Below are 27,900 nucleotides of genomic sequence, written 5' to 3' on the forward strand. Positions count from 1 at the left end.
TCGTTTTCCTGCTGTTTATTGAGTTTGGCTGAAGGAGCAAACATCCCCCAGCTCAGGCTGGGAGTGGCAGCCTGCTGGCTCTGCAGCCACCGCTGGGGCCTGCGCTGCGTGTGCCCGGTGAGGGTGAGGTGCTCAGGGACACACACAGGCAGCTCGGCGTGAGACTGCCCCTTCGAGAGGGTTTCCTGTCAGCGGGTTCGGCACCTCCGGGCGCCGGCCCAGGGAGCTCCCCCGGCTGAGAAGGCAGGCGGCACTCGGAGAGCAGCAGGGATGCATGGTCGCAAATGGGCTTTTCCAGCGCCTCCCATTACCCTCCCTTCCGCACAGAGCCCAAGCCATGGCACCGTGCCTGCCTCCTGCCGCTAACACGGTGTCGCCTCTGGGCTCGGCCTGCGAGCGACAAGGAGCGGATCCCAAAGCCTCGGGTCCGGGGGCTGCAGTGACCTGCACCCTCCCGTCACTGCTCCGGCAGGAAGGGGGCAGAGCAGAGTTTGGGGCCTGATGCAGCATGTGCTCCACACACTTGTGCTCCACACACTGAGGGAGGGGCTGAGAGATCCTGCCCTCCTGGGCCTGTGTCCTGGTGACTCAGTCAGACAGACTGGGGAGGGCTCCTCCCCCTACAGCAGATCCCTGGAGCACCTGAGGACACCTCTCACCACATCAGCATCCCCACAGGTACTGAGAGACCAAAGCCGCATCTCCTCCCCAGGAAGGCACTGGCTGCCCGAGGCCTCAGACTAGCTTCTCCTGCTTGTCCCCTGCGAAGCAGCTCTCGGGCGCCTGCTGCTGTCTGCGTTTCTTTAGGTTCCTGTAGGCCTGGATGACCCGCTCCCGCTCCTCCTCCATGATGCGCTGGCGAGCGAGGGACATGGGGACAGCTTTGCGGGCAGGAGCCGCGTGGCCAGGAGCCAGGAGAGCCGTCAGCAGGAGCTGCCTCGGACGAGCCTACAGAAATGGAAAGAGCCACTGTTAAGGGACGGAGGGCCAATGCCAGGAACGGAGCCCACCGCAGAGCGGGGCGCAAGGAGAAGGCACCTGCCAAAGGGCCGCGACTGATGCCAGGGGCTTCCAAGTCTCTATTGTCAAGAAAATTCCTACTAAGCTCAAGAGGCCCCATGGTGCCAGCAGGTTGGTTCCACTCCGCTTTCGTCCTTCTGGAGAGCTGGCTTCAAATCCAGGGCCCTGGCAAGAGAGTTTGGCAACCCCACAACTTGCAAATTCGGCTCGAGAGACCCAGGCAGATGGGGGGGGGGGAGAGAAGGGAGGGCTGAGGGTCAGATTGAGCAGCATTGGCAGGGCTGGGTGACAAGCCCAGGGCTGAAATGAGATGGGAGCAATGGTTTACCTTCTCTTTGTTCACCCCGTTTCTGGGCTTCACGGTAAGCACTGGCGGCTGCATGGCGACCTCGCCAAACTGGACTGGATCTGGCGGGGAGGAGACAAACGTTGCTTGAGATCTTGGCCGTGGTGCGAGTGTAGCCCATAGGATTATTTTGCTAGCTATTATAGCCTCCTCATCCAGCCAGCAGTATTAATTAATGTTTCCTTTTCTAAAATCAATCCATTTTATTCTTCTCTTATCAGTATTAATTCCTTGGAATTTAGGGTGCGTTGAGACATGTGTTTCCTAATAATAAGTTTTGCTGAAATGCAAGAAGCCTACTGGCCTGTAAGATCTGCTATGTAGCAAAAAGTGGAATTAGTTAGAAATATGTCAGCATAAAAGCTGGCAACCCTTGGCACTGATAAAAATGGTCCCTGAATTTTGGGGAACCAAAGGAAGGAACTATCCACATCACATCACAGGTTTATCCGGCTTCTACAACCGGTTGGTAACCACAGGGTACACCACAACTCGCGGCATCAAGAGAGCCTAGGCTGGCAGTTTTGAAGTGAGATAATCCTTATTAATATATTTAGAAAGTAAGTGTTATAATCCACTAACCTATAGGAGAAGGGTCCCCATAAATTTCTTAGGGTATGGAAACAAGATTTGGGTGTAGTAGGTTGGGCCTAAATTTTATTGGTCAGGATCCTATAAAATACCTTGTAAGATGGCGCTTAGTAAATTAGGTTAGTTTTCACTCCTCTAAATTCTAAGATCTTATTACTCCTAAAGCTTCGGTTTCGTGGAGTGCTTGTCATCTCTCTTCTATCACGCTGTCAGCTCAGCTCGTGCAGTGTAGTAGAACTACTCAACATTCCTAACCATTGGGGAAGCCAGCACCATCGTGTAATCGGGCCTGCCAGGAGTGAGGCTGGTCCTTCACCTCCTATTACCAGGCTCCCAAGGAAGGGGGTAAGTATGTTATAATAAAAATGTTACCACCAGAAGTTCTGAAATTCGTTTATTGTTTTGCAGTTATAAGTTTCATTGCATTCCTTACTTTTATGTTAATGGCAATAAAGATTTTATCAATTTGGTATTCTTGCCAAGCACCCCGATAGTCCTCTCCCAATACAGAACTCTCTCAGTTCTTAAACTCTGTAGTCTAAATTGGACAAAAACCTGTAAATCTTCTGGTCAAATGCGATCAGTGGCGAGCCATAAAAACTAACCCATCAAATTCAGGTCAACAGGAGCCAGCAGAGACACCCAACAGCTCCCACCACCCCAAAGCTCTTTAAAGACCCAGCATATACAGTGATTGCTGCTGAAATGCAGCCGCCTCTGGGGAGAGCCGCTTTGAACAGCGCTGCAGAACAGCACAGTGCAGGGAGTGAAGCAGAATCCCAAGCTTAACAAGGATCTGCGGGCAGCATTTCACGAGGCAGGCTGGAGGAAGTACTGCCCCATCAGCAAGCTATTGGCTGGGCCCCACACTGTGTTCCCAGGAAGCTCCCTGGGCGTATGCAGCCCATCACAGAGCCAGGACAATGAGGAGCCAAGGAAGCAGGAGAACTTGGGACCAAATTTCAGGTAACGCAAACCTCCTCTACAGCCCTCTCCCGCCTGCAGACCCCTCCCCCTGGGTATGGCGGAGAGCCAGGGCTCCATGTCCCAGCCCCGTGCCCAGAGTCAGCACAGCGCTGCCGATCCGTACCCGCTCCTACCTTGGAACAAGGCCTTCTCCAGCATCGCTGCTTTCTTCTCCTCTCTCTTCTTTCGCATTTTCTCCAGTCGTTTATTCTGAAATCTAAGGAGGCGGAGCCGGGGCATTTAGAGGGGAGGGAGAGCTTGTTAATAAAAGGGTGCTGGGGGTGGGAGGAAGGTGCTAACGCTCTGATTAGAACAGACCCGTCTACAGGATTTAAACTTGACTCAGACTGGGGGCTTCCGGGGCAGGGGGTGTCTCTAATTGTGGGTGCAGCACCTTGCGCACCAGGGTCCCCTGATCTTTAACCTGACACTATCCCTTTAAGAGCTGACAACTCCACTCCCTCACCTCCAGGGGCACACCCCCCACCCCAGCCTTCTGGGTATCACCCAGGTGCAGCAGCCGCCTCAGAACAGGTCTGCACAGGCTGCCCTGCGTGAGCTCAGTACCAGCTGCTGGATGGCTGACGATGGACGATGCTGCCCCCTGGAGGGAAAGTTCCTGTACTGGCCCCAGGGGGAGGATAGGACCAGTCTCTGCCATGGCTGGTGTCAGTTAATTGCTCCCTCTGGGGACTGGCTTGGTCTCCTCCCCAGGCAACATCAGAGCATTCCCTTGGCCTCAGCATGAGCTTCCCCCCAGACCTACTCCTTCTTCTTCTGTGACTTCTCCGGGGCCGGCTCCTCCGTCTCAGGCTCGCGCTGCAGCTGGTTTTTGGTGAGAAACAGGACGTGCTGGGTCTCCTGCTCCATGCGCTGGACGTAAGCCGACACCGACTCTTGCTTCCGCCTCTTGAACTTGGGCACGGGAATATCACCCTGGGCCGCAGGCTTCCTTTTGCTCGCTGCAGCCAAGATCACAACACATTTGCCAGAGGAAGGGAGAAGAAAGATCTGTGGGCTCTGCCCATCCCAGGCAGAACAAATCCCAGGGACGTAGGATCTAGACAGGGTGTTTGCACCCGCTACTCCAGTTGGAAGCTGACACAGAACTTGACTCCTCTGATGGTTAGAATCAGCTCCGCAGCCTCATGCTGCCACTCAGCAACCCTTTGGGCTTGGCCAGAACAAAGCAGGTTCCAAGATACTGGACAGTCGGGTACATCCGAATCCTCTCCCCGCTTCTTCTAGCCTCACTAATCTCAGGCATCACTAGAGTGGCAGCACCAAATATCCAAGACCCTGACAGAGAGCAAGAGACAAGGAAGTGCTGTCCCCAATTTCCACGTGGGGAAGGGCGGCCCAGAGAAACAATGACCTGCCCAGCCTCTGTGGTAGATCCGGGAATTTGGAACCCAGATTTTTTTTCGTTCCCAAGAAGAGCTGTAAACCCGCCTGTGTCAGAGCACGAGATGACCAGCAACTGACAAGGGGTAGGAGGAACAGAACCTGGCAGCAGATTATGCCAGAACTGCCTCCTCCAGGGTCTCTGCTACTTGCTGGTACTGGCCACCCCTGGAACCAGGATATTCAATGGGAGGGACCTCTGGTGGGGCCATATCCCATTTTCAGTGAAGTCAACGTAACTGGTGTAAACTAGACCTAGTCTGTGTGTGGTGGGATCTTTCAGGTGGGTTAATAAGGACCCGGGGCAGCCGGCCTTTACCTGCTTTCCTTCTCTTCCTGTTCTTGGGGTTTTTCATCTCTTCTCTGCTCTTAATGAGTTCCCGAAGCCGATAGGGAATTTCCTGCTCATCAACATGTTTGGGCTTTGAGTTGGTTTTCTTCTTCTCTTGGCTGAAAAGGAAGAGACGTACCAAGGTCAGAAGCCAGGGACAGGGAAAGGTGCAGGACTCATTGCTGCAGCACGGACGGCCAGGTAAATGGGAGGCAGGGTCTGAGCTGAGGAACAGGCCCAGTGGACTGGGTTTGTCTATCCAGCTGACTGTCCCTCTTCTCACTGAGACAAGGCAGGTGAGGTAATATGTTTTAGTGGACCAGCTTTTGTTTGTCGAAAGAGACAACCTTGTGAGCTGACAGAGCTCTGCAGTAGGTTTAAAACAAACAAGGAAGTATTTCTTCACACAACGCACAATCAACCTGTGGAACTCTTTGCCAGAGGATGTTGTGAAGGCCAAGATCATAACAGGGTTCAAAAAAGAACTAGATAAATTCAGGGAGGACAGGTCCATCAATGGCTATTAGCCAGGCTGGGCAGGGATGGTGTCCCTAGCCTCTGGTTGCCAGAAGCTGGCAATGGGTGACAGGGGATGGATCACTTGATGATTCCCTGTTCTGTTCATTCCGTCTGGGGCACCTGGCATTGATCACTGTCGGAGGACAGGATACTGGGCTAGATGGACCTTTGGCCCGACACGCTAGGGCTGTTCTCCAGTGTAAGCTCGACAGCTCGTCTCTCTCACCAACAGAAGCTGGTCCAACAAAAGATATTTCCCCACATTGTCTCTCTCCAATCCTGGGCCCGACAGCTACACAACACTGCACCCCCCTTCGAGTGGTTGGAGTGGGGCGTTGCCTTGCCGGCCGGTAAAACAAGAGTCCCACAGTCACTACACCGGGGGGGGGGGGGCAGTGGTGTAGTGGCTGCCCGGAGGCAGATTCCCAAGGACCAGGGCGGGAGATGGCAGCCCGGGGCCATAAGGCGGAGCCCGTCGCACACTTCAGAGGCCGGACGCAGGCGCCACTGGAGGGGGGTGTCCACTGGCCTGTGGTAGGCAGGAGCTCGCACGAGCCCAGCCCGCTGGGACGGGACCAGGCACCGCGGTGACAGGCGCAGCAGAGGGGCCACCCCTGCAGCCCGAGCGGGCGCCCGGCTCGCCCCCGCAGAGCCCGTGGGGCCCGGAGGGGACCCCCCGCCCCACCGAGCCCAGACACCGACCTGCCCTTGCGCGGCTCCCCCCGAACGCCGCGGCCCGAAGGACCCGGCCCCGCCCGCCGCCGCGGCGCCGGCTGCTGTTTGCCCATCGGGCCTGGGAGCCACGTGCGCCTCCGCGTCCCCCTCGCGCCTGGCGGCCCCCACTTCCGGCTGACCCCGGAGCCCCGCCCCTCCAGTCCCCTACGCCCATTGGTCCGCGTCCTCCTCCGCAACTATTGGTTCGCGCCGGGCGGAACCGATGCGGCTATTGGCTGAGGAAGCTGCCGCTCACGCGGAGGCGAGACGCGTTGTCAGGGCGCCGCGGCCGGGATGTTGCTGCAGGGGGCGGCCCGGTGCGGCCGGGGCTTGGCGGGGCGGAGCGGCGCGGCCGGGGCCTGTCCCCAGGTGAGCGCCGGGGCGGGTTGGGAGGCAGCGGGGGAGGGAGCCGCGGAGGGGGCTGGAGTTCGAGCGGGGGGGCGGTGTGGGGGGAGGGGAAGGAGGCTGTTTGGGGGGGGGCTGGATGGGGAGGAGGGTCGGAGCGGGGGAGCTATGGGGGGAGGGGACTGGATGGGGGGAGGCCAAGGAGGCTGTTTGGGGGAGCAGGGTTGGAGCAGGGGAGGCTGGAGGGGGAGGGGAAGGAGGCTGGATGGGGGAGGAGGGTTGGAGCAGGGGAGGCTGGAGGGGAAGGGGAAGGAGGCTGGATGGGGGAGGAGGGTTGGAGCAGGGGAGGCTGGAGGGGAAGGGGAAGGAGGCTGGATGGGGAGGAGGGTCGGAGCGGGGGGGCTGTAGGGGGGAGGGGACTGGATGGGGGGAGGCTAAGGAGGCTGTTTGGGGGAGCAGGGTTGGAGCAGGGAGGCTGGAGGGGGGAAGGGGAAGGAGGCTGGATGGGGGAGCAGGGTTGGAGCAGGGGGGCTGTAGGGGGGAAGGGGAAGGAGGCTGGATGGGGATGGAGGGATCTCCTGCCTGTATTGGGACCCATCTCCTCCATCCCCAATACGGGGTTATCGAGGGCACTTGGTGGACCGAATCCTGCCTTTCTCCCTGCACCCGAGCTGCTCCTGCGAGCCTTGCACGCTGCTGGGCCCACCCCAAGGGCTGCGTGGATAGTCCCATCGGCACAGATGGCCGTCAGAACGATGGGCCAGACCCGGCTGTGCGGAGCCCTCGGCATGTGACAGTTCGACATCTCTTGTAAGTTTGTTATTCATTGCCAGGTAAATCTACAACTCTTCAGGTGCACGGAGCGCTGGAGGCTGCAGAGATGTGGGTTTCCTTTCTGGGACGGGCTCCCTCGCAGAGACCACCTAAAAAGCTGCTTCTGCAGCGTTCGGAGCTTTTCCGTGGACCTGACAAAAGCAGATTTTAGCCACCATCTAAGCCATTCGGACACCCAAGGAGATGGCTCTCAGACTGATCCCCAGCAGAGTGACGGAGAGCCCTGTGCTGCGGGGGGCTCAGAGCCTTTGAAAGACACAGAGCCCCCTTTTTCCAAGCCCCCAACGCTCCTTCCCCCCACTAACTGCTGTATGAGTGGCTGCCACAACTGCGTTTGGATTGCATATGTAGAGGAGCTGCAGAAACACTACCAGGATGGGGGAGAACAGGCCTTAGCAGCTGTGGAAAAGCACATAGAAGATGAGAACATTAAAATGATTTTAAAGATGGAAATCCGATTCCGCATGAAGAAAGACTGATGCTCACAGCCTACACTGTTTGCTCCTGCCATGGCTCCTCCTCTCCCATGACACGACAAACTCCAGAGAGCGAGCGAGCCCATATTTATTTATTACCCTTCTCCGAAAAGGCTCCTCATTTAACATAGTTTGTCCATCTCCTTTGAAGCTTGGTTCTTGAGCTCAAGAGCCCAGTTTGACTACCGGTTGGGACAGGATTGCCATTATTTATTGGTATGAGTTACAGTACTTGGCGGAAATTGGGTGAAAATAAATTCATGCCCATGTGCTTAAAAATGTGAACCTCTTCTAGGCGTGTCTCTGTTCTGGGCTTGTGCAACGCCTACCTGGCCCTACTTCACGCTTAACCCAGTGGAGTCGCTCCTGGCGCACGCTGCTTTAAGAGTGTTTGTTTAATATCTAGGCTGGGAATCCCAAAGGGGACAAAGAATTCAGCACCCAAATCCCACATTCTCTGGGAGTTTAAGTCCCTTAGCCCTCCTTAAAACCCTGCTGTGGATTGGATAAATAGTCCTCTCTCTCCCCTGATGCACGGCCAGCTGTGCTCCCCTCTGGATCCTCAGCACTGCTTCCTCGCCCAGCTGCTGGGTGGCTGGAGTTGGAGAGCCTCGTGCATAACCGGCGATTCCCTGGGAGCCCTTTAGCACCCCCTGTTTGCTGCCTCTTTCTAAACTTATTAGAGGCTTCAGCATGTTGTAAGCGCTTCTTGTTGAGGCTTTCTGTCATGTCGGCCCCTCAGATGGGGTTGGCTGCCGGAGCCCAGCGTTTCCTCTCAGAGGAGGCCTCGCTGGGCTTTGTAACCTGTCCCCTCATCCTCCTGAGGAAATGGCTTTTCCCCTGGGCCAGTGGGATTTGCTGGCCCGCTGGGCTCAAAGCTGACTGTATTCAGCGTGGGTACCTGTCCCTGCACAAGGGGGTTTCAGCAGGTACCAAGCAGTGGCACCAGCCTTCTGCCACGCTGCTTGTTCTGGTTAACCCGAGACGGCTGGAGCTGACTCTTGGCACCCCAGCCTAGTCAGGGCAAAGTACCCAGTCCGGGCAGTGAGCGTGCGGATTTTGTCTGCATCACGGTTGAATGAAGCGTGTACGTTAGACCATTGACTGCAGATGGGATAAACTGCAAGGAGAAAGCTGGATCTGCTTGTGTTAGCAACAGGGCGAAGCCACACGAAACCCGGGACCCTTTGGACCCCTTCTCAGCGAAGGTTTAATACCGGAGCTCTAGCCTGGCGCCTGAGCCTGCACTGACTGTATAGTCTGCACTCTGCCAGGCTTGCTGTCGCTAAGTAAAGGGAAGCTATCCTGGTCCACACACGGTTAAAACCCTGTTCACCAGGCAGTGCCCTCACTTGGTTGGTTCTTTAGTGAGTTCGCCCCCTCTCCTGTTACTTTGAAGCTGTTTGTGAGAATGGGGGAGGTTCCCTTGCATGAAGAAACAACAGCAAATGGGGTTTCTCTTCTCTTCCTGGAGGGGAGAGGAAACTCCTTCTGCAGAGGTGGCTGTGTCCATCTCAGGCACACGTCTGTCCCACCCTCTTCTGTTCAGACATTCTCACGGCAGTAGAACCAGGGGGCAGAGCGTATAAATCAGCTGCTGGTTGTGGGTCCCCTTTCAGTTCTGTAAGGGGGCGATAGATCCCTAGTGACACTTTGGACCTGGAGATCTCCCCCCAAAACATATCAGGTGAGTCCAGTGCACTGAACAGCCTGGCTTAGCTCTGAATTGTGAGATGAGAGCAGAGCATTTATTTCCCTGGGCCAGAGGTTTCTTTGCTTGCTAGAGAGATCAATCAACAGCAAAAAGCAACTTTGGGGATTTTACAATCAAAATTGCAGCTGAATGCAGAGCTGCAGTGCTGGGCTCTGCCGGAAGGGGGCTTGCAGCCATGTGATCCTCTCTCACCAAGAGCAGGGGTAATCAGCTTGTGAAAACCCAGGTAGTGTAAGAGAGCTGTTCCCTCGGGGTCAGTGCTGGACCATTGCCCCAGTGTGGTGCTAGGGGGCTCTGTGCTACGGCGGGTGCAGGTTTTTGAGGTGGGATCTAAAACCAGCCTGCTGACCGCTCAGGTTGGTAAAGGTCTTAGGTCAGTGTGTGATTTTTACTGTGGAGTCCTGCTCCGATTCAAGTGTGAACAATTGCCTGCTGCCTCCTTAAATCCACCCTGTTGCTTCCACTGCACACAGTGGCCTTCGCTGTCTCCACTGAGAATGGTTCGCTGGCAAATGGCTGTGGAGTTGCGCCCCTAGATGTGGCTGCATTTCAGGGATTTGTGCCTCTGTGAAGGAACGCGCACTGTATGAATGGAGGAGGATGGCAGAGAGTCTGTTCCTTGCCTCCAGGAGATGCAGCACAGGAGGCATAGCCTGGCATGTGAGGGGGATGGGGGGCTTTAAAGCTACATTTGTGCATCGGGGCTGCTGTGGTGGTCAAAATGGCACAGGCATGAATAAGAGCAGCTGCAGGGCTGCTCTAATTTGCAGCACCTTCCAAGAGCTGCCTAGTGGCTACTGAGCCATGTGGCAAAGCACAGAAGCTCTGTAGTGGCATGTGCTGTGGAGGCCCACCTCCTGTACCACGCCTAGCAAGGCAGCTGACCCAGAGGTGCTTGGGGTGGTGCAGTGCTTTGCACCGATGGAATTTCCTGCTGCACCTGGCACCACCCTCCGTGGGCACCCTGGAGTGGTGTATAGGGGCTGCGGAGGAATCTGTCCCTCATTCTTTGTGCTAAATGACAGCATTTTTCTCCCATTTGCTAAGGGGTCTGTGTCAGAAAGCACCAGCCCCCCTAAAACTCTGCCCGCCAGAGCCGTGCCCTTGCTGCGCTTGGCTGCAGAGTCTGAGATTCTTAATGAAATCTTGACGGAAACTAAAACCACGACCCCCACCCCCACCCACCCCTGCTGCAGAATCTGGCTAATGAAGTCAGGTACCACTAAGACCTGCTAGCTATTTAGCAGCCTACACTCATAAAACTCAAGATGGAATCAATAATTAACAGGGGTCCTTGTCTTTATCAGAAAGTAACCAGTTCAGCTGGTGTCCTTAAAACATTCCTGGATTTGCATAATCCTATTTGCCGAAGCCTAACTAATTGTAATTAGTGGAAGGGCCTGAAGTTCAATTAAAGAGTACTGAGATTATGCCTTTTTCTAATTGCTTTAGTGCAAGGGGATTAGCTTTGGAATGATACTCATCCAGCAGACAGACTGGTGCTTCCACAGGAAACCTGGGCAAAGACCAAGGAGTTGCTTTTCCAAGAAACTGAGCAGTGATCAGAAATCCTTTTTTTTAATGCGTGACAGTCAGTTGGCCCATAGGACTCCCTGTCACAGATATTTGTCGACTGGGGCCAACACCTTAGCAGTGGTCAGGACAGGATTAGACAGCCCTATGGAGAATGGGGAACATCCGCCGGGACAGTAGATAGGATTAAAATGGGGAAGGGATATCAACTCTCATGCTTCACTACTAGGGGATAGGAAGAAACTTCCCCAGTGGACAGATAAGGAATAACGTGCCCATTATGTAGCCTCTTGTGCCTTCCTCGGAAGCAGCTAGCAGTGGCCACGGTTGAGCACTGGGGACTGAAGTAGGTGGACCCTTTCTTCTGCTCCACTCTGGCAATGCCTAGGTTCCTAAGAATACCAGACAGGACCGCCCCTTGCATTAGCGCCAGGGCCAGCCTTTGCAAAGGTAGGCACCTGAGTCCAAGCTTGGTTGCTAGGTAAGTAGTCTGATTGTTTCCAAGTGGCTCAGGGCCCTGTGGCTTCCATTGACTTCATGGGCACAGGAGGGGTTAGAGCATTGCTAGCCTCGGCCAGGAGGATGCTGTCGTATGGGGTAGCATCCCAGAGGCCCAGGCCCTTGGTGACCTCGCTGCTTTTCAAGATCGGACAGCAGCTTGGGCTCCATATGGGTTGAGTCGGGCCCATCCCTCGTAGCATGGGGTTTCCTGTCTCGTATGAACCTCGGGGCAGGGACTTCGTCTCCTGGTTTGTTTGGTGTCACGCTAATTGCACTATAGCTGCTATTAATTAATGTCTTTGCTCAGCTTGCGTGCTCCTTGGACTGTCTGATGGATACATGTGCATGCAGCACCTAGCGCAATGGGCTGGGATCCATGGGTGGGCCCTCTAACCATATGGCAATACACATAATGAGTCGGAAGGGAAATGTCATGTGCCCGTAGGCAGAGCTTGGTGAACGCTGCAAAGATCTGGGCTCACTTTCTGAGCCCCGTTGCAGTCGCTTTGCACGGTCTTCTAGGTGGTTCATGGCAGGAGCGTTCTGAGAATCGGCCCATTTGAGCCCAATATTGCGGATTTGTGCAAAGCACATTTGAAATTGACAGCAGGTTCTGAAAGGGCCAGTCAAGGATCCTGCGCTCAGAGTAGTTCTGCTGTCGGGAATACTTGTCCCAGCCGAGTTGCAGGCCGAAGTCTGCTCCCGGGAATGCCCGGCTCCTTGATTGCCAGCCAGGGATCTCCCAACAAGAAGCTTTTAAACTGAAGAGGAGGCAAAATCCGGCCGATAAATTATTTGCTAGGAATTGTTCTACCCCAAACACCCCACTCCACACTGAGATATTGGGCAGAGCCAGAGAGACAAGCAAATGCCCCTCGGAACAATCAAATACCCAATCAACTGAGCAGGAGCAGACAGTGTCTTACAAGAGCATGACCCCAACGCCCTCCCTCTCACCACATGCTCATCTCCTCCACCCCGAACGATGGACATCCCGTTAGAAATGAGAGCAGCTTACCCATTTCTAAAGGAAGGGTCATAATCCTATTACCCAGGAGCAGAATAAACCCACCCGCCCGCAAGGACCATCGGAGTGTCGTCTCTAGGACGCGGACCGTCAGAGCTGGCTGGGGCTAGTGCCAGCCCGGTGCAGCTGGCCCTGGGAAACATCTGCAGCGGGGTAAGTAATCCCCACTGCTTTCAACACATCAAGTGCAGCTGTTCTTCAGCTTCTTACGTAAGGCATCAATGTGCTCCAGCCTTCGTCTCGCTCACCTCCCTGGCTGCGTCTACTTCTGCCACCCTGCATGAGACTGTAGTTCCTTTCCTTGGGCTTTAAAATCCTAGTCGGTCCCTCCGCTGTGGATGCCAAGTGATTGGAGGGGCGAAGGGGGTTGTTACTAGGCCGTGGTGCCGATAGCCGGTGCGAGGCGGATTCGAGTCTTATCAGACTGTTGGCATGAACTGGTCCAAGGTGGCTAGTCTGGACAGGCACCAAAGAACCAGATAGATAATAGCCGGGGTGCTTCCAGGCTGCTGACGGAGCCGCCGCGTTCCCGTAGCAAACCCCTGGGCGGCTCGGTCCGTTTCCGAGGGGCAGCCAGAGGCTCAGGACCAGAGCTGGCCACTACGGGTGAATTTTCAAAGAAAAACTTTAAACCATTAATTTTATGGGATTCTTTTTAACTGAAATGTTTTGGGTTTTTGCTCTTTCCCCTTTTCTGGTTCCAAACTGGGAAGTGGGGTGGGTGGATCCAGGGGAGGGGAAAACCCCTGGAAACGGCGGGGGGTGGGTCATAGAACATTTCAGCGAGAAGGGAAATGTTCCTTTTGCAAACAGGCTGGGTTTTGTTAAACTGTTTTGAAAGGGAGAGTGTTGACTGGCTGCTCTTGCCGGCGGGAGCCCCAAGTGCCGACCTGTTCCCCTTCCCCTTGCAGTGATTTGTTATGGAGCAAGTTGGGGCTGTTGTCAGCCCCATCAGGCCTGCTAGCCCACGGCTAGTATCTGCAGAAGTATCGACATCTTGCCCAGCCGCCGGGGAGAGCAGCCCTGCTCAGATTAGCGCCGCTCGGGATTTGCAGAGGAGGCAGGATACACAGATCTGACCAGTTGTTTGCAGAAGTTTTTGCCTCTGGCTTGCTGTGGCTGTAGGTGCTGAGGGCCTGCTCCGAAGCCCCTGAGCTGCGGGGAAGACTCACCACTGCCTTCAGTGGCTGTGGATCAGTCCCCAAATGTTCCTGAGACAATAGTGAAACTAAAGCCTGACTAGAGAGGGGACCTGCAGCAGCTGCTGACCCTGGCCCCTATCCTGCAAACAGGCACGTGCACTATTGCCCAGGAGACTGCTTAATAGATTCCACCTGTGCTTAACTTTATTATTTGCATTGAAACAGCACCTAGCGGCTCTTGGCCAGATCAGAGCCCCAGTGTGCTAGGGGCTGCACACACGTGCGCGCGCGCACAGAGCTTAGTGTGAATGCGCCCGCCAGCCAGCGGGATAAAGAGCACGGTGAAGTCATGTAATCAAGCTACGGCAAAGGCAAGGCTAGAATCCAAGTCTCCTGACTCGCAGCCCTGGGTCCCTTTCCAGCCTAGTAGCCCAGACCGGCTCCCCGCCGTGAGAGGCGTTGGCAAGGGAAGGGAAGGCCTCTACTTACAGGACACAGAGGGGGGTGAATGGGCTGCTCCGCAGCTGCAGAAGCCAGGACGGTCTTTTGAAGGGGCAGGGTTTGTGAACGGATAGTAACTGCACAGGTGGCTGGGTCAGGGGGTCACTGAAATCCCTCGCAGGTAAGGGGCTGTGTAACAGCACTCGCTGTTGAAGACCCAAGCGTCATTGTAGGCACATCCTAACTCTGATCATTTATTCACGAGAAATAAACAGTAGGAGCTAGAATCTGGCCTCTCGATGCCCAGGGGCTAGTAGGCTATTGAGTAGCCTGGGAGGCTGCTTGCGGGATAGCATACTAGCCCACAGGCTTTGGGAGACCAGCATCTGGCCTTTAAAAACCCATTTCTCCTTTCACAAATTCTATAGGCCTTGCTAAACCGCCTGTGGTTTTACTTGGGAGTGACTGTAACTGGCGATGCTTTGCTGTTTCACCCCAGACCACACGTCCAGGAACAGAGATGTTTCTTGGGCACAGAAGACTGACGCTGCTGCAGAAACCCCTCCATTAGAAACAACGGAGTGAGAGTAATTTACCAACCCCAAGCATTCAAGAAACCAGGAGTCAGCACCCTCCCCTCCCAAAAAAATACAAGATTGGCTTTAAAAATAATGAGATTTAAAAAATACTAAATGGGGGAGGGTTTTTTCATTATTTCTCTGGTCTTTGAGCCTCTAGGGCTTGCGTTCAGTGTGCCGCCGCGAGGGCTAGAAAATCACTATGCTGAAATTCCTGCGTAATAGCATGATGCAGGGGGCCTGGGGTTTTAAGAAAGACACCAGCGCTGAGACTTGTGATAAAATCATGAGAGCTGGCAACCGGGAGGCGAGGTTGGGTTCCCAGTACAATCGGGCTTGACGCTAACACCGGAGCAGAAGTCATGGATGCTGCACCCCTCCCCCTCCCCAGTTATTGCGGTCTCGTGTTGCACAGGAACTGACCGTGCAAGCACTGGGTCCCACACGGCTACTAGTAAAAGAACAGCATTAAGGCTGGCGAGCGGAGCGCAGGAACCCACCAGCTGGCAGGTTGGACAAGAGCAGGGATCCATCTACGCCAGTGGCCAGCCCCAGCTTTTTCAGAAGCTCCCCCCACCCCACCCCCGAGCAATTATAGGGTAACATTTCCACCTACTCCTTTCAAAGGTCAGCTCATGGCCTGAAACATGAGGTGTTAGGGCCCTTCCATACTGGGGCGGGTGGGGGGGGATTGTTTTTAACTCATGGATGTTTTCATTACCCCCAGAAGTGTTCAGTCTTTTTGTGGGTCCAGCTGAGCTTGTGGCCTCAGTGGCGTCTTGTGGTAATGAGTTCTGCAGGGTAACTGGCCCCTGTGTAAACTTTTTCCTTATATTGCTTTTAAATCTGCTGCTTTTCACTGATTGAGTGGCCTCTTGTGCTCTGAAGGATACACTGAAATCACCTACCTGCCTTCTCTCTCCAGTCATGTTGTATTCTTTCATCATGTCCCTTTTATATTTATCTCCCAACAGCTCCGTCCTTTCCCTCAAAAGCTAGAAAATGCCAGAATTAAGCTTTCCCATGTAACCTTAATTCTCCCCTCGGTGGGTATGAATTGTGGGACAGTCTCTCATTACATGATCAAACTGGCTCTCGACTAGGCTATTTTCATTGCCCAGGAGAAGGGAAATGCAACCAGCAGTGTCCACAGTGAACGGTCTCTGAGAGCTCATTTTAATGCTAATCTTGCGACGCATTATCTGTAGACCTGGATCTTTTGTCTTTTTAAATATATGTGACTTTTAGCTCAATTGGGACCCAATAACTCCTGTGCTTGCAGCAGCCCATACTGACCAATGTGCTGGCTCAGCACCCTGGAGGGCAGACTTCAGGGCCCGGTCCCAGGGAGAAAGGACCTGTTTTGTCCTTGCAAACGCACAGTTTAAAACAAGCCAGCAGGGATAGTTCAGTCCCACGCAGGTGCTGCTCCCGTCCTTGGTAACACGCTGTGGCACATTATCCGCCATGCACACGGCTAAGCGTGTGAGCCCAGGGCTTTCTGAGCACTAACCGGCGGGAAGAGACCTCTGCACAGTGCTGGTCCCAGCTGACCTTGCATGCTCAGATCTTCCCTTTGCCAGGACACCGGCAACCAGAAGCAGCTGCAGCACACCAGCTGCTCCCAGCCCATGTCAGAAGCAATAACAGCACCCAGCAAAGAGCCTCCCAGATTCATTCAGCCCTCGCTGCCCCCAGGTTCCCGACAGGCTTGGAACGAGAGTTGGGATGTTGGAGGTCAGGGGAGAAGGAGCAAACAGTTGTAACGTCAGGGATTTGCTGTTTAAAGAAACAGACGCGAAAGCCCCTGCTTTGTCCCACGTTCCCTAGTGCTGGCAATGTCCTTGCAATAAGGAGCTTAGAGCTGGCTGAGCTCAGCCAGTTCCAAGGTTGCAGGAGCTTTTCTTCTGCAGCAGGGGCGGGGGGGCTGGCAAGTGGGTCACTGAGCCATGGAACGGAGCCCTGGCCCGCCCTGGGCTGGTGAGTGGCTAAAGCTTTCGTTTAAAGGGCATGGGAGGGGTCGCATCCCCACTCCCTAGCTAGCCAGCTCTGTTCTTGGCCTCTTGTGTGCACCAGCCCCCTGGGCGGGAGGGCCAGAGCTCACTGGGGCTTGGCCACCCAGTTCCCGTTCGTTCCCAGGAGCTGGGCAGCTACAGCCCCTTGCGGGCATTGAAAACCTCGGTCCAGGGTCCTGGGTGGGGATTGAACTGTGGCTGCTCAGCACCGGAAAGCGCATCCCCTGCCCCACCAGCTAACGCACTAACAGGCAGGCAGTGAGTGAGTCAGCCACTAGAGGGAGGTGTGATCCCATGCACCACCCATCTGGCACCCACATTCCCTGCTCCCAGGGGCGAGCAGCCTTGGGTGACCCACCCCCGCTGGGGTGCTGCTGCCTCCCCCCTCTAGCAGCAGCTGGGTTGAGGAGCCTGCTGCTACACCCTTGGCTAAGGGGGCTGGGTCTAGATCAGACCACGTCCAGCTGCCACTAGCCACCCAGGAAGGCGGCAGTACGTTTGCATTGGTGGCCCATCTCAGTGCCGCCATCTCCTTGCTCCCCTCACATGGCCAATTCTCTCTCTTTCTTTCTGCCTCCAAACGTGTGACCTGCAGGGAGAAGCCGGGACCTGGAGCCAGTGGACTGCACCAGCTGCTGACACCCCACCGCAGCCATGAGCCTGGAGCCCCCCAAGCTGGAGATCAAGTCAGCCACCAGGGTGACTGGAGGGCCAGCCACCCCCAGGAAAGGGCCCCCCAAATTCAAGCAGAGGCAAACCAGACAGTTCAAGAGCAAGCCACCCAAGAAGGGGACCCAAGGGTGAGCACGTAGGGTGGGAGTGCTGCTCTCGCAGACTCTGGTCTCCCTGCACCGGTGAGCAGGCAGGGCCTGCGGTGACTGGCCTAACCCAGGGGCTCAGTGTACTGCCAGCCCCTTCTGGCCAGGACTAACCTCTGGGCCTGGGCTCTGCCCCCCAGCTGTAACAGCTGCAACCCCTGAGCATTTACCCCCCAGATACCTCAGGGGCGGGGCTCTGCTGTGAGACTGCTCCGCCCCCATCCACTCTCCCCCTGAACCGTGGTCTTTAGGGGAACCCACGTGAGGCTAGAGGGGACTTGACCGGGACAGCCCAACAATGCAGCAGGAGGGGAGCCGCTGGCACCAGAGCAGGGAGACCTTGGTGGGGGCTTTAACAAAGAGAAAGAAGTGCCCCGAACAGCAGCCAAATGAGAGGAGACCACCCATTGCACCGAGAACCAGAGTCGGGAAGGTCTTCTCACCCCATCGCCCGTTCACTGACCACGTCCAGGGAGACGCAGCCAGCCGGGGGCTCGGCAGTTCACCGCAGCAGTGGGATTCTGCAGGCCTCTGCAGAGCAGACTGGGTGTCAGGTCTTCTGCAAAGGCTCCACACCCAGAGTGAACTGCCTAGAGCTCAGTTCTCCCTTAGGGTGCAAAGAACCACATGCACCCACTGCCCTACGGTGCTGGGGACTAACGCAATGGGCTTTTTCAAGGCTGGGTTTCTGGCCAGTGAGGGATATTTGCTGGAGAGGCTCCCTCTGGCCAGCCCCTCATCTCACACCCCTCCACGCAGAGCTGGGGGTCACAGATCACTGGGGGTGGGCAGGGATGCTCCAGGCTGAGCCCAGGCAGGGAGAGTGATGTGATGGTGTCTCTCCTTGCAGGTTCGGTGATGACATCCCTGGCATGGAGGGGCTGGGAACAGGTAACCGAGCAGCTGGTGCTTGACTGGTTTGGAAATAGGGAATGTGTTGCACATGAAAGGGAGAGATTAACATCAGGAGCCAGGCTGCCCCCACCCTGCTCTGCAGATGCACCTCAGCCCTGGGGAGAGGTTCACAGCTGTGCAGATATCAACCCCCCTCTGCATTTCCACCACGGCTTGTGCTGGACTCCCACCCCACCCACAGCTCAGCCCTGACCTGCAGCTCCCCACCCCCTTGGTCCCCTCCTGAGACGTGGCCACCAGCTGTGCCCTGGCTGGGTTTGCTGTGGATAAATGGAACCAGGAGGGACTGCACATGGGTCAGTTTCTCATATGGCCTAAAGCAGGACTTGAACTTGTGCCTTAATTCTCTGTGCCACCCCGTCCCTCCCCCTTTGGCAGACCCCCTTCCCCCCTGCACCAAAGAATGAACTTCCAGAACAGCTGGGTGACAAAGGCAGAGTGCCCGGGAGAGCTCTGCCCTGGGTAAACAGCGCCCAGCCCCGTGGCACCGGTCTCCACTGCACAGGCAGGACGTGCTGGCATGGAACGAGCCCCATTTGAATTGGGACTGGGGGTGCCCATAGCAGGGACAAGGTGCCAAGCCGCAGTGCTGGGGAGAGGGCTTTGCCCAGACAGCAGCCAGATCCTGGCTCACGCTGACTCCGGCCTCTCTCTGCTTTTCCCCTTTCAGACATCACCGTGATTTGCCCCTGGGAAGCTTTCAGTCACCTGGAACTCCACGAGCTGGCGCAGTACGGCATCATCTAGCCGGCCCCTGAGCGTGTCTCTCATGGCAGCCCACAGAGTGTCACTATTTATACAGAGGGGGCTGCAGCCGCTTTCGCTGCTAGTGACCAGACCAGCCTCAACAAGCTCTTTCAAATAAACACGCTCAGTCGAATCTGCTCTGAGTCTGACCTGGCTTTCTGAGCCAGCCTATTCCACCCTTGACGCTCCCATGCAGCCTGGACGGGTTGCTTAACACAGGATTTCCCCAAGACACGCTGTGTACCACCAGTCGCATTCACCTCTCAGCCTGCCCAGCCCGCTGGAGCCAGGCCGGTGGGATTTGGCATTTAACGTGTGCTAATTGTTTGAAAGCCCTGGAATTTTCACTAGGGCTGCAGACTTAGCAAACGGGAGGTGCAGTGTGAGGTGTAGAATGATCCTCCCTCTGTTGTGTATTAGCGGCCTGTTCTTCACAGCTGCCTAGGGCTGGGGCAGGTTCTCTCTCTGCAGGAGCCAGGGTAGCTTTACATTACCATAAGCTGCAGAGGGTGGATTATATGGGCTAATTACCAGCACTTGCCAAAACCCAGGCATCACACCCCCCACCAAGCCTCCCCATTGTTCAGTGAAAATGCTTTTAGATGGACATCCCCCCTCCCCAAGGCCAGGCAGCTCTCCTCCTTAAAACTTCCCCTGCCCCTTGTCTCAAAACAGGCAGCCCCGGGGAAATGCAGCCCCCTATGGGGAGGAGCCGAGAACTCCCTGCTTGCAGGGGGTGGGCTCCACAGAGGTAGCATAAAGCCTGGCTGCTTGGGTGAAAGGAGGGGGTCAAGGTTCAAGGCATTTTGTGGTGGCACAGAAGTCTCTTGATCTGAGCGAAGCTGCTTGTGTAAGCGGCTCTGGAAGCTGGGAGCCCGGCCTCCTTTGCCCATGGATAATTGACACAGCTGTGCCCAGAGGCGAGGCAGAGGGAGCAGCTGGGGCAGTTTCCCACTCAGCACAAAGCCCTATTTGAGCATGTCACATCCTCCGAGGACCAGCAAACATTAGTCACCTGGAGATTCCCCTTGGGGGCGGGAGGGCAGAGAATGCTGCAGCCAGGAGCCTCTGAGTCAGCCGTGCTGGCAGGGGAGGGCGTGGCAGCTGGGGCAGCCGGCAGCTGGGGCAGCCGGCACTGGGCGTTCAAGGGGCAGCTGCACAGCCAAGCAGGCCAAGGCTCTGTTCTGCAGGCTGCAGCTCATTGCGAGGCCTCGCTGAGGCCCAGTGCAGTCAGTGGAGGGGGCTGTTGGACTGGGCTTCTAGCCCCTCCCTCCCCGCCCCTGCTGAGGGTAGGGCAGTCTGGCCCTTCACTTCCCATGGCCAGGAGTGGGCTTAAGGGGAAGCGAGATGGCCACCGCTGGGCGTGGCCGGCCTAGGCCCGCAAGGCAGCGGCTTCTAACAGCGGAGCAGTTGGACTCAGCGATTGTCACTCCTCGGGGCTCCCTCGCCCTGGCTGCCCTGCATGGCATCTCACTGCGGAGGGGCCCCTTCCCAGTCACTCCCCTCCTCTACAGCCATGGAACAGGTGGAGATTTATTTGCCAGGTAACTACAAAGCTGTCCAGCCCCCAAGGCCTCCCCACAGCAAGCGGGAGATGGGAAGCAGCACACAGGGGCTGGAGATGTGGGGGCACAGGAACCCTTGCGCTCAGCTGAAGGCCTGGGGTTCCCCCCTCCGTGACTGAGAGAGGGCTCCTAGCAGCAGGCAGAGGCAGGGGCGGTGCAGGTGGGCAGTTTCTCCTGCACACGCCCTGCTGCTCCAGCCAGGCACGAAGGGCTCAACTCTGATCTCCCGCAGCCCAGGGAGCTGCTGCAGCAGGCTCAGTGGGGCCAGCGGAGTTCCCTGCCTGTGCCACACAAGTCCTCTCCCCCCAGCGCCCTCTTGCCAGTGCACGAGGGGCTTTTCTCGGCGTGGTTCCACCCCCTTTTCACGTGACCCCAGCTGGAATGATAGCGCCACTTCACAGTGGAATCCGCGTGTCCACGGGGGGGGGTTACGCCGAGACAAGCAGCCCGGCTTAGATTCACGCCGGAGCTCGTACCAAGCAGCCCTTCCCACAGGGCAAGGCGTCAGCGAACCCGAGCTCAGCAGCGGGCCCGGCCCGTCCATCGTGCCCTGCTGGAGAGCAGTTCTGAGCCCCCGTTTCAATCACATCAGCTTGAAGCTCTGCCCCAGGTTCCCGCCTTGACCTCCAGCCACGTGCAGCGAGTCACCAAGGCCCTGGCTGCCACCCTCGTGCTCTGACAAATGCCAGGTCTGCCAGTAACTTGGTTGCCAATAAGAAGCCTCCAACTTCAACCAGGATCAGAAACACAAAGTAGGCGCTCAGCACCCCCCGGTGGCCACGAAGCCACCGGCTCAGCTGGGGCACGCAGCCGCCGAGGGAGATGATACTTTGAGCCTCAAACTCCTTCATGCCGAGGGCTCCGAAGCCACACTGGGAGTTTGTGATGGTGCCGTTCTCCAGGGGATTCAGACAGCAGGAAGCGGGAACGCCGCAGGCTTGCACACCGGGGGAGCTGCAGTTAAAATACCTGCGAATGACCAAGGAGAATCCGTCACTCTCTTTGGGGGTGACTCGAGGAGCCCAGTGCTTTTGTGCTCACCACCGCAGCAGCCGGCGTTGCTCACTGCGAGCAGAGAGAAGCCTGGGCTGCAGCTTCGGGGTCCATCTCCCACGGCCACGACAGGCTGCAGCGGTTCTAGTCTGAGACCCCTCTGTTAAGCGGGCCAAGCTGCACTAGGCTCACTTCAGACTTGTGCTCCAGTTGCGGGGCTGGCGGCTGGAACCTGAGTGGGAACCTTACCTGCCAGCACCTCTCTCAGGTTGGCTTAATGGTGTCATTTCCTCAGCCCACCCCCGCTCCCACACCCCACCAGGGGATAAAGGCACCTGCCAGCCAAGCGACAGCGGGACGGCCCAGAGCCTTGAGGTTGCACCGGGGCTGCCCTGCCCTGGAGTTTCACTGGGTCGTTGTAAGAAGAAAAAGCAAAGCGCCTCCCTTGCAGGAGAACGTGGAGAAGTTTGGGGCTCCAGCATCTTCCCATGGCCCAGTCTCAGCAGCTCGCTCCTCGTGTGAACACAACAGCTTTCCTCTAGCGTCCGTCCACACGGAGAGCCGCCCTGTGGAGGCCAGGCCCAGGAGTGCTTTGCAATGCCTTGTGGACTCGCCCTCAGCAAGGCCGCTCCCAGAACAGAAAGGAGGGGAGCGCAGATTGTGCCTTGGCTGGTAAGTTTCCACGAGCTTTGCAAGGCAGCGTCACTGTTTATTACCCTGCACCAGATGCAGCGTGAGTGAGGCTGAAGGCATGTGGCTGTAACACGCCGCTTGCCTGTATTCAGCCTGACATGCTAGGAAGCTGCACAGGCGCTGCAGCATGAGCGTGGAGCCAGGAGCTGAGTCAGCTGATGCTGGCTCTCCTGCATGCAAGGAGCGTTTGGACTAGGAACGCCGTGGTGCTTTGCTAACCTGGATAAATGGATTCGAGATTTTCCACAACCTCCCAAGTGAGCCAGACAACGTGGCTGTAGCCCAAACCTTTGTACTCACATGTTCATTTGCCAGTCCTGGTAGGACTCCGCGCCGCAGCACTGCAAGCCCATCTGAATTTCGTCCATGATGAATCTCAGATCTGGGTCATCCTGGTACCTTAGGACAGCCCCCAGCATGGTGTTCCGCAGGGAGCCCTGGAGCTGGTGTCTCAGAGAATACAGGACGAGCCCACCTAGAATCTCCAAGATGACAAAAGTGATGACCCCCCCAGTAAAGAACTTCAGCAGGCAGGTGTTTTCGTAGAGCGCTCCCACGCAGCCTGCCAGAGAGACGGTGCTGACAGCCAGACCCACCAGGACAAAGAAGAGCATGGGGTCAGAGCCCAGGTGGGCTATACGCTCCCTTACCAGGGACTCCTTGGCCAGGAGCCCCCAGATCCCAAAGGCCAAGATCAGCAAGCCCAGCACAGAGAACAAGAGGTTCCAGAGGAAGGTCAGGTACTTAATGCAATAGCTGCAGAAATCCAGGCTGTGGCTGGGAGGCAGTAGAAGATCCCATTTTCCTGGCTGCTTCTCTGGCAATCCAGCGCCTGGGTCTCCAGCGGCAGAGAACAGGGGGCCAGGGAGGTTGGGTGAAGAAAGCAGCTTGCCCAGTCTGCGTGTCTGATTGGGGGGAGAGAGAAAGAACAGATCATTTCCTGGCTCAGTGAGGAGCAGAGAAGCACAAGCATGTCCTGTCCTCTCTTCTGGGAAGTCCTGCCCTACTGGGGCTCTTGGACAAGATTCAGGCTTGGCGAAAGTTTTTCTCTGTTGCACTTAAACTTTGTCGCTTCCCCCACCCCCTCAAAACTTTGTTTTTTTGCAGCCTCCCTGATTATGTAGGATTTTAATGCATTGGGTTAAGGATCGATTCCCCCAGCACAACTATTGTTTAAGGAAGCGAACGTTTCAAACGGCCTTCGTTAGCCTGGTAAGCCCTTTGTTATAGAACAGGGAACAGAAGAGATGCAAACTGTGTCTGGGTTTGCCATTCTACGAAGTCACAGAAGCACTAGCTAGATCTTCAGCTATTTAATTCCTTCTCATGCAAAACTGGCACCCCATTCAGTCTGCACCGGGCTTCCTGAACAGCCTCTCTTCTCAGCTAATCTGCAGCCATTGTGCAAGATACTGCGTGAAATGAAGCTAACACTTCACTTCAAAGCTCTCAAATACCAACTTGTGTGTCGAAAGAGTGAGGAGTCCCTGGGCACAGCAAGCTGTAACATACTTGCAGTGTTGCTAACTCTCATGATTTTGCCATGAATCTCATGATAATTTTTGTTTCCTTAAAGCCCCAGCTCCTGGAGTTAAGTGGATATGTGATGATTCCAGCCTTCATTCTTTAAAGGAAAAGTAAGTTTCTAGCCCTCCTGGCTGTGCAGAAAACTTCCCAATGGGACCCCAGTGCACCCGAAAGGCTCCGAAAGCAGAAGGCCAATAACAGAACACCACAGCTATTATTTTTACATCATCTCCTGACTTTAAAGCCAATCTCCTGATTTTTGAACATTTGAGGTTGGCAATCCTGCATAGGGCCAACAGCTGGCCCGGGTATGGGGTAGTTAGCAAAGGGGAGGGGACCAGGGACAAATGTCCTGCAAGTTTTATGGTTGAGGGGAGGGCTGGTGTTTTCAAAGTCCCCAGAAGGAAACGTGTCCAACGCTGGCCATTCTCGCCAAAGCCGTGAGTGCGCCCGTCTGGTTTTGCACCAGCGGTTCACCTCTGTTGCTAGAACTGGGGGAGCAGTGGCAGGGAGCCCTTGCTGCCATGAGCAAACAAGGAGCCAGGCTCCTTAGCTGCAGCAGAAACCGGTGGGGCGTGCAGGGGAAAGACCTTGAACTGAAAGAGCAGCTGTGGCAAGAGAGATTCCAGAGCTGCGAAGAGGGGTGGCGAGGGGGGGGGGCACTTTTTGTCCGGTGTTTGTGCAGGGCCTGGCTCTGCGGGGTCCGGGCCAGGACTGGGCTGCAGTACGGCTAAGAGAAGAGGCCATTCCCTGATGCCTGGGCTCCAGTCATTGCTCTATTACCAGAAGGAGGGCGGTGGTTCTCCCGGTTTGCATTGATCAAGGCTGCACGAGGCCGTTACTGCCTTATACTGTTTGTTAATACAAAGCCCATTTTAAAATGCCAAAGAGGAAGCCGTAGATAGCCCCAGAGGCCTGTGGGGGGCACAGTGTACAGTGGCTTTGCTTTACTTTGCTCTGATCTATTGGTTTTACTCAAGCATGAGTGAGTCATTGCTTACATTGGTGATACTATCTTCCCCAGTCAAACTCCGAGTGATAGGACAGAGCAAAACAGTGCCCTGCTTTGTTCCCTTCTGGCCTTCCCTTCCAAGCTCCCCCATTCACTAGCCGCTCCCTCGGGCCGCAAGGACGGTGGGTCACCTTGTTACCCCCCTGCCTGAGCAAGGGAGAGACCTGCTGGTGCTAAACTGGGGGTCAGCCCCCCAGCCTGTTTGCCTCCCTGACAATCTGCCTGGAAGCTCTCCCAGTCCCCAAATGCCACAGAAGCCTCTCGCCACAGTGTCCAGCCCTGGCACTGGGCACTCACAGTGACTACCAAGGCCGCTGTCCCTGAAGAGACAGCGTACACACAGCCGGGGGGCTACAAGGATCAGGGCCTTTGTAATAACTTCGCACGGTGATCTAAAGCAAATACGTGTTTGTGAACAAAGAGCTGAGACTGACCAAGTCACGTGCGGGTCGGGCCCGGACAGTGGAAAGAGGATGGTTACAAAGACAACAAACTGATTAGTGGCTCCCTTTCCTAGTCAGTCCGGGGGGCTTCTTCCCAGGATTCCCTCTTTGATCGAGCTGCCAATTTTCAGTCATACCAGGATCCAGGCTGTCCTGATTTCCCCACGCCCTCCAAGGGGTTTCCCCAGAAAATGGAGAACAAAATGTTCCTTTGCATCTCCTTATATAGCCCGACGTTTATTGTCTTTGTTCCCACAGTCAGGATGGCCCCTGGCGTTCACACTCCAGTCGGCTCTGCCATGTCAGTTTCACATCCCCTCCCAACCTGACTTAATATGCAAATGTCACTTTCTTTGCCTGGCAGAACAGCTGTTTGTCCATTCTGCCTTGTTCCAGATGTGAAAACATTCTTTCCGTACAGACACACGCTTCCCTGTACAGTGTCAGCACAGACAGTTCACTACGATGCTAGTGCCATCGGCCAGCCTTTGATCCCTTACATCGCTGTTTGGGTAAGCACCATGACAGCAGAGTGTTGGGTGTGGCGAGTTTGTCAGGCCTGCTAGGACTTGCTGACAGAGTAGTGAACCACCAAGGGGGCTCTGTGTCATGACAACTCACTGGGGAGCCCAGCGGAAGGGTTTGAGTGACAGACAGATGCTGGGAGGAGGACCCCTGTGCCGCCATCAGAAGAGGGGTAGGCAGCTGATTCCAGCCCAGGTGCTGGAGACAGAAATCTGAACCCAGCCTCATGATACCCCATGGCAAACCAGGCCTCCAGGTCCACCTTAGTTTGCTCAACCTGATGCCAGCCATGATTAGCGTTAGTGGCAGGCACAGGAAGGGAAGCACACAGCAGATGGAGAGCAGAACTGCGGGGGTGAAGGGAGCGAATGACTTTGGGAATATGTTGTAACCGTAGCGATTTAAGCCAGGGCAAGAATCCGGCTCATCAGCATAAGTCAGGAGTGGCTCTTGACTTCAGTGGAGATGCTCCAGGTGTGCCCCTCCCTGACGAAGAACAGAGCTTAGGGCCAAGGGATTTCATCTCCCCCCAGCTCCCCGAAGAACACTGGAGTCTTTTATTTTCAGGAGCTCCTAAGAGCCCTGAAATCAGTTCCGGGTTTGCAGTTAAGCTGAGTCACAGAGCCTGACCCCCACATACTCCAAAGAGAAGCACAAAGCCAGCGTGTAACACAAACTCAGCATTTACCTGTGGTAACAACGGGCTCCTCTCATCTTCTTCCACCTTCACCTTCTTGAAGGAAAACCGTGTAGCAAAGGGGGTGACAATCATGAAGAGCTTCTCTCCTGTGCTTGCTGGGCCATGTCCAGATGCCATCCTGCTGCGGGCGTCCCCTGCTTTAGCAGGCAGAAGGATCCACAGGCGAGGCGCTGTGAGCAGCGTAGTCCGAGCTCTGGGGCTGGGCAGACACTTCGGTCAGGCTCCTATCATGTGAGAAGTCACATTTCATGGCTTAAGTAGCCCCTGCAATTAAAGAGGCCCATGCTGACTTGCATGCCCTGAGTATACCAGTTCTTGAGCTTCTAAGAAGCCGTCTTGCCACATAGCTGTGCATACTTCAAGGTTATTTGATTAAATGACTGCAAAAAGAAATGAAGTGACCATGTTAGGGCTGTAAGTGGCAGGTAATTACTAAGAACAGGGTTCTCGAGAGATCCCCCACATCCTTCCTTATTGTCATTTGGCTGGTTGTAGTTTATTTTATTTTTTTTGTAACATCCTTTCTCTAGCTGTGTCCTTCCCCTGGAGGCAATTGGAGCTTTATTACTCTGGCCTGGGGTTTACCTGCAGCAGTTGCAGGTATGCAGTGATGTCAGATTAACTATCCCCAGGGAACAGAAGCAGGCTGAGAGCTGACCCCTGCTCCCACTGACATCACTTTCAGCCATTTGGCCCTGTGAAAGCAGGTGCTTTCTTTGCATTTCTTTAGCGGTCATGGGTGCCATTTTCAAACACACCTAAGGAAATCAGTGGGCGTTGACTCCCTAAATACCTTGAAGGACATGAGCCTGTGTGACTTAGGAGCCTCCATCCAATTTCCAAAAGTGACTTATAAGGAGATTTTCAAAGGCACAAAGAGCCATTGGGCACCCAACTCTCATTGAAAGTTAATGAGATTTAGGCACCTCATTCCCTTAGACACTTTAAAAAATCCCAGCCTTGGGGTCAAATTTTCAAAGGTGCCTAAGTGACTTAGGAATTTAAAGCCAGTTCTACCTTAGGAATGATTTGCCAGGGTAGCTCTACCTGTATAGTATAGCAGCAAAACGTTCCGCATGTGCGTGCTGTTTATATCCACAAAGCTGCATTTTTGTACTTGGTCTAGCGCAGGGGTCGGCAACCGGTGGCTCGAGGCTCGCCAGGGTAAGCACCCTGGCGGGCCAGCCCGGTTTGTTTATCTGCCGCGTCGGCAAGTTCAGCCGATCGCGGCTCCCACTGGCCGCGGTTCGCGGTCCCAGGCCAATGCGGGAGGCAGGAAGCGGCGCGAGCCGAGGGATGTTCTGGCCGCGGCTTCCTGCCTCCCACATTGGCCTGGGACCGCAAACCACGGCCAGTGGGAGCCGTGATCGGCCGAACTTGCCGACGCGGCACCGGGCCGGCCCGCCAGGGTGCTTACCCTGGCGAGCCGTGAGCCACCGGTTGCCAACCGCTGGTCTAGCGTATT

General features: G+C 55.7%; 3 protein-coding genes across 10 annotated transcripts; 1 reads left to right on the top strand and 2 right to left on the bottom strand.

Annotated features, from left to right (window-relative positions):
• Positions 1 to 528: 528 nt before the first annotated feature.
• On the bottom strand, positions 529 to 6,033 carry CCDC137 (coiled-coil domain containing 137). The gene is made up of 6 exons (XM_044982993.1): positions 5,880 to 6,033; positions 4,647 to 4,777; positions 3,690 to 3,885; positions 3,058 to 3,140; positions 1,349 to 1,428; positions 529 to 948 (listed from the first exon to the last, which is right to left on the bottom strand). The coding sequence occupies exons 1-6, from the start codon at positions 5,963 to 5,965 to the stop codon at positions 736 to 738; spliced, it is 789 nt and encodes a 262-aa protein (XP_044838928.1). The 5' UTR covers positions 5,966 to 6,033; the 3' UTR covers positions 529 to 735.
• A 72-nt stretch (positions 6,034 to 6,105) lies between these two features.
• PDE6G (phosphodiesterase 6G) lies at positions 6,106 to 20,049 on the top strand. 8 transcript variants are annotated; one of them, XM_044982997.1, is made up of 5 exons: positions 6,179 to 6,260; positions 6,908 to 7,046; positions 17,093 to 17,297; positions 18,166 to 18,206; positions 18,901 to 20,047. In XM_044982997.1, exons 3-5 carry the CDS (start codon positions 17,152 to 17,154, stop codon positions 18,975 to 18,977), a joined length of 264 nt encoding a protein of 87 aa, XP_044838932.1. In that variant the 5' UTR covers positions 6,179 to 6,260; positions 6,908 to 7,046; positions 17,093 to 17,151; the 3' UTR covers positions 18,978 to 20,047. The 8 variants fall into 8 exon arrangements, 7 of the variants coding, with proteins under 7 accessions (XP_044838929.1, XP_044838933.1, XP_044838932.1 ...); XM_044982998.1 differs by lacking the exon at positions 6,908 to 7,046 and having other exon boundaries at positions 6,132 to 6,260; positions 18,901 to 20,048; XM_044982995.1 differs by lacking the exon at positions 6,179 to 6,260 and having other exon boundaries at positions 6,790 to 7,046.
• A 354-nt stretch (positions 20,050 to 20,403) lies between these two features.
• On the bottom strand, positions 20,404 to 26,649 carry TSPAN10 (tetraspanin 10). Its single transcript, XM_044983420.1, has 3 exons — positions 26,424 to 26,649; positions 22,529 to 23,133; positions 20,404 to 21,511 (listed from the first exon to the last, which is right to left on the bottom strand). The coding sequence occupies exons 1-3, from the start codon at positions 26,550 to 26,552 to the stop codon at positions 21,187 to 21,189; spliced, it is 1,059 nt and encodes a 352-aa protein (XP_044839355.1). The 5' UTR covers positions 26,553 to 26,649; the 3' UTR covers positions 20,404 to 21,186.
• Positions 26,650 to 27,900: the final 1,251 nt, after the last annotated feature.

This window comes from Mauremys mutica, chromosome 12 (genome assembly GCF_020497125.1).
Source record: "Mauremys mutica isolate MM-2020 ecotype Southern chromosome 12, ASM2049712v1, whole genome shotgun sequence".
Taxonomy (NCBI): Eukaryota; Metazoa; Chordata; order Testudines; family Geoemydidae; genus Mauremys; species Mauremys mutica.

Excerpts from the sequence above, each read along its gene's own strand:
- TSPAN10 (XM_044983420.1), bottom strand. The coding sequence starts at position 26,552 with ATGGCATCTGGACATGGCCCAGCAAGCACAGGAGAGAAGCTCTTCATG. Across the intron at positions 23,134-26,423 it reads GGAGCCCGTTGTTACCACAG|ACACGCAGACTGGGCAAGCT; the intron begins GTAAATGCTGAG and ends CCCCCCAATCAG. Across the intron at positions 21,512-22,528 it reads CAGGACTGGCAAATGAACAT|GTATTTTAACTGCAGCTCCC; the intron begins GTGAGTACAAAG and ends GGTCATTCGCAG.
- PDE6G (XM_044982994.1), top strand. The coding sequence starts at position 6,186 with ATGTTGCTGCAGGGGGCGGCCCGGTGCGGCCGGGGCTTGGCGGGGCGG. Across the intron at positions 6,261-7,069 it reads CGGCCGGGGCCTGTCCCCAG|GTAAATCTACAACTCTTCAG; the intron begins GTGAGCGCCGGG and ends ATTCATTGCCAG.
- CCDC137 (XM_044982993.1), bottom strand. The coding sequence starts at position 5,965 with ATGGGCAAACAGCAGCCGGCGCCGCGGCGGCGGGCGGGGCCGGGTCCT. Across the intron at positions 3,886-4,646 it reads CAGGAAGAGAAGGAAAGCAG|CGAGCAAAAGGAAGCCTGCG; the intron begins GTAAAGGCCGGC and ends TCTTGGCTGCAG. Across the intron at positions 1,429-3,057 it reads GGAGAAGGCCTTGTTCCAAG|ATCCAGTCCAGTTTGGCGAG; the intron begins GTAGGAGCGGGT and ends CCTCCCCGCCAG.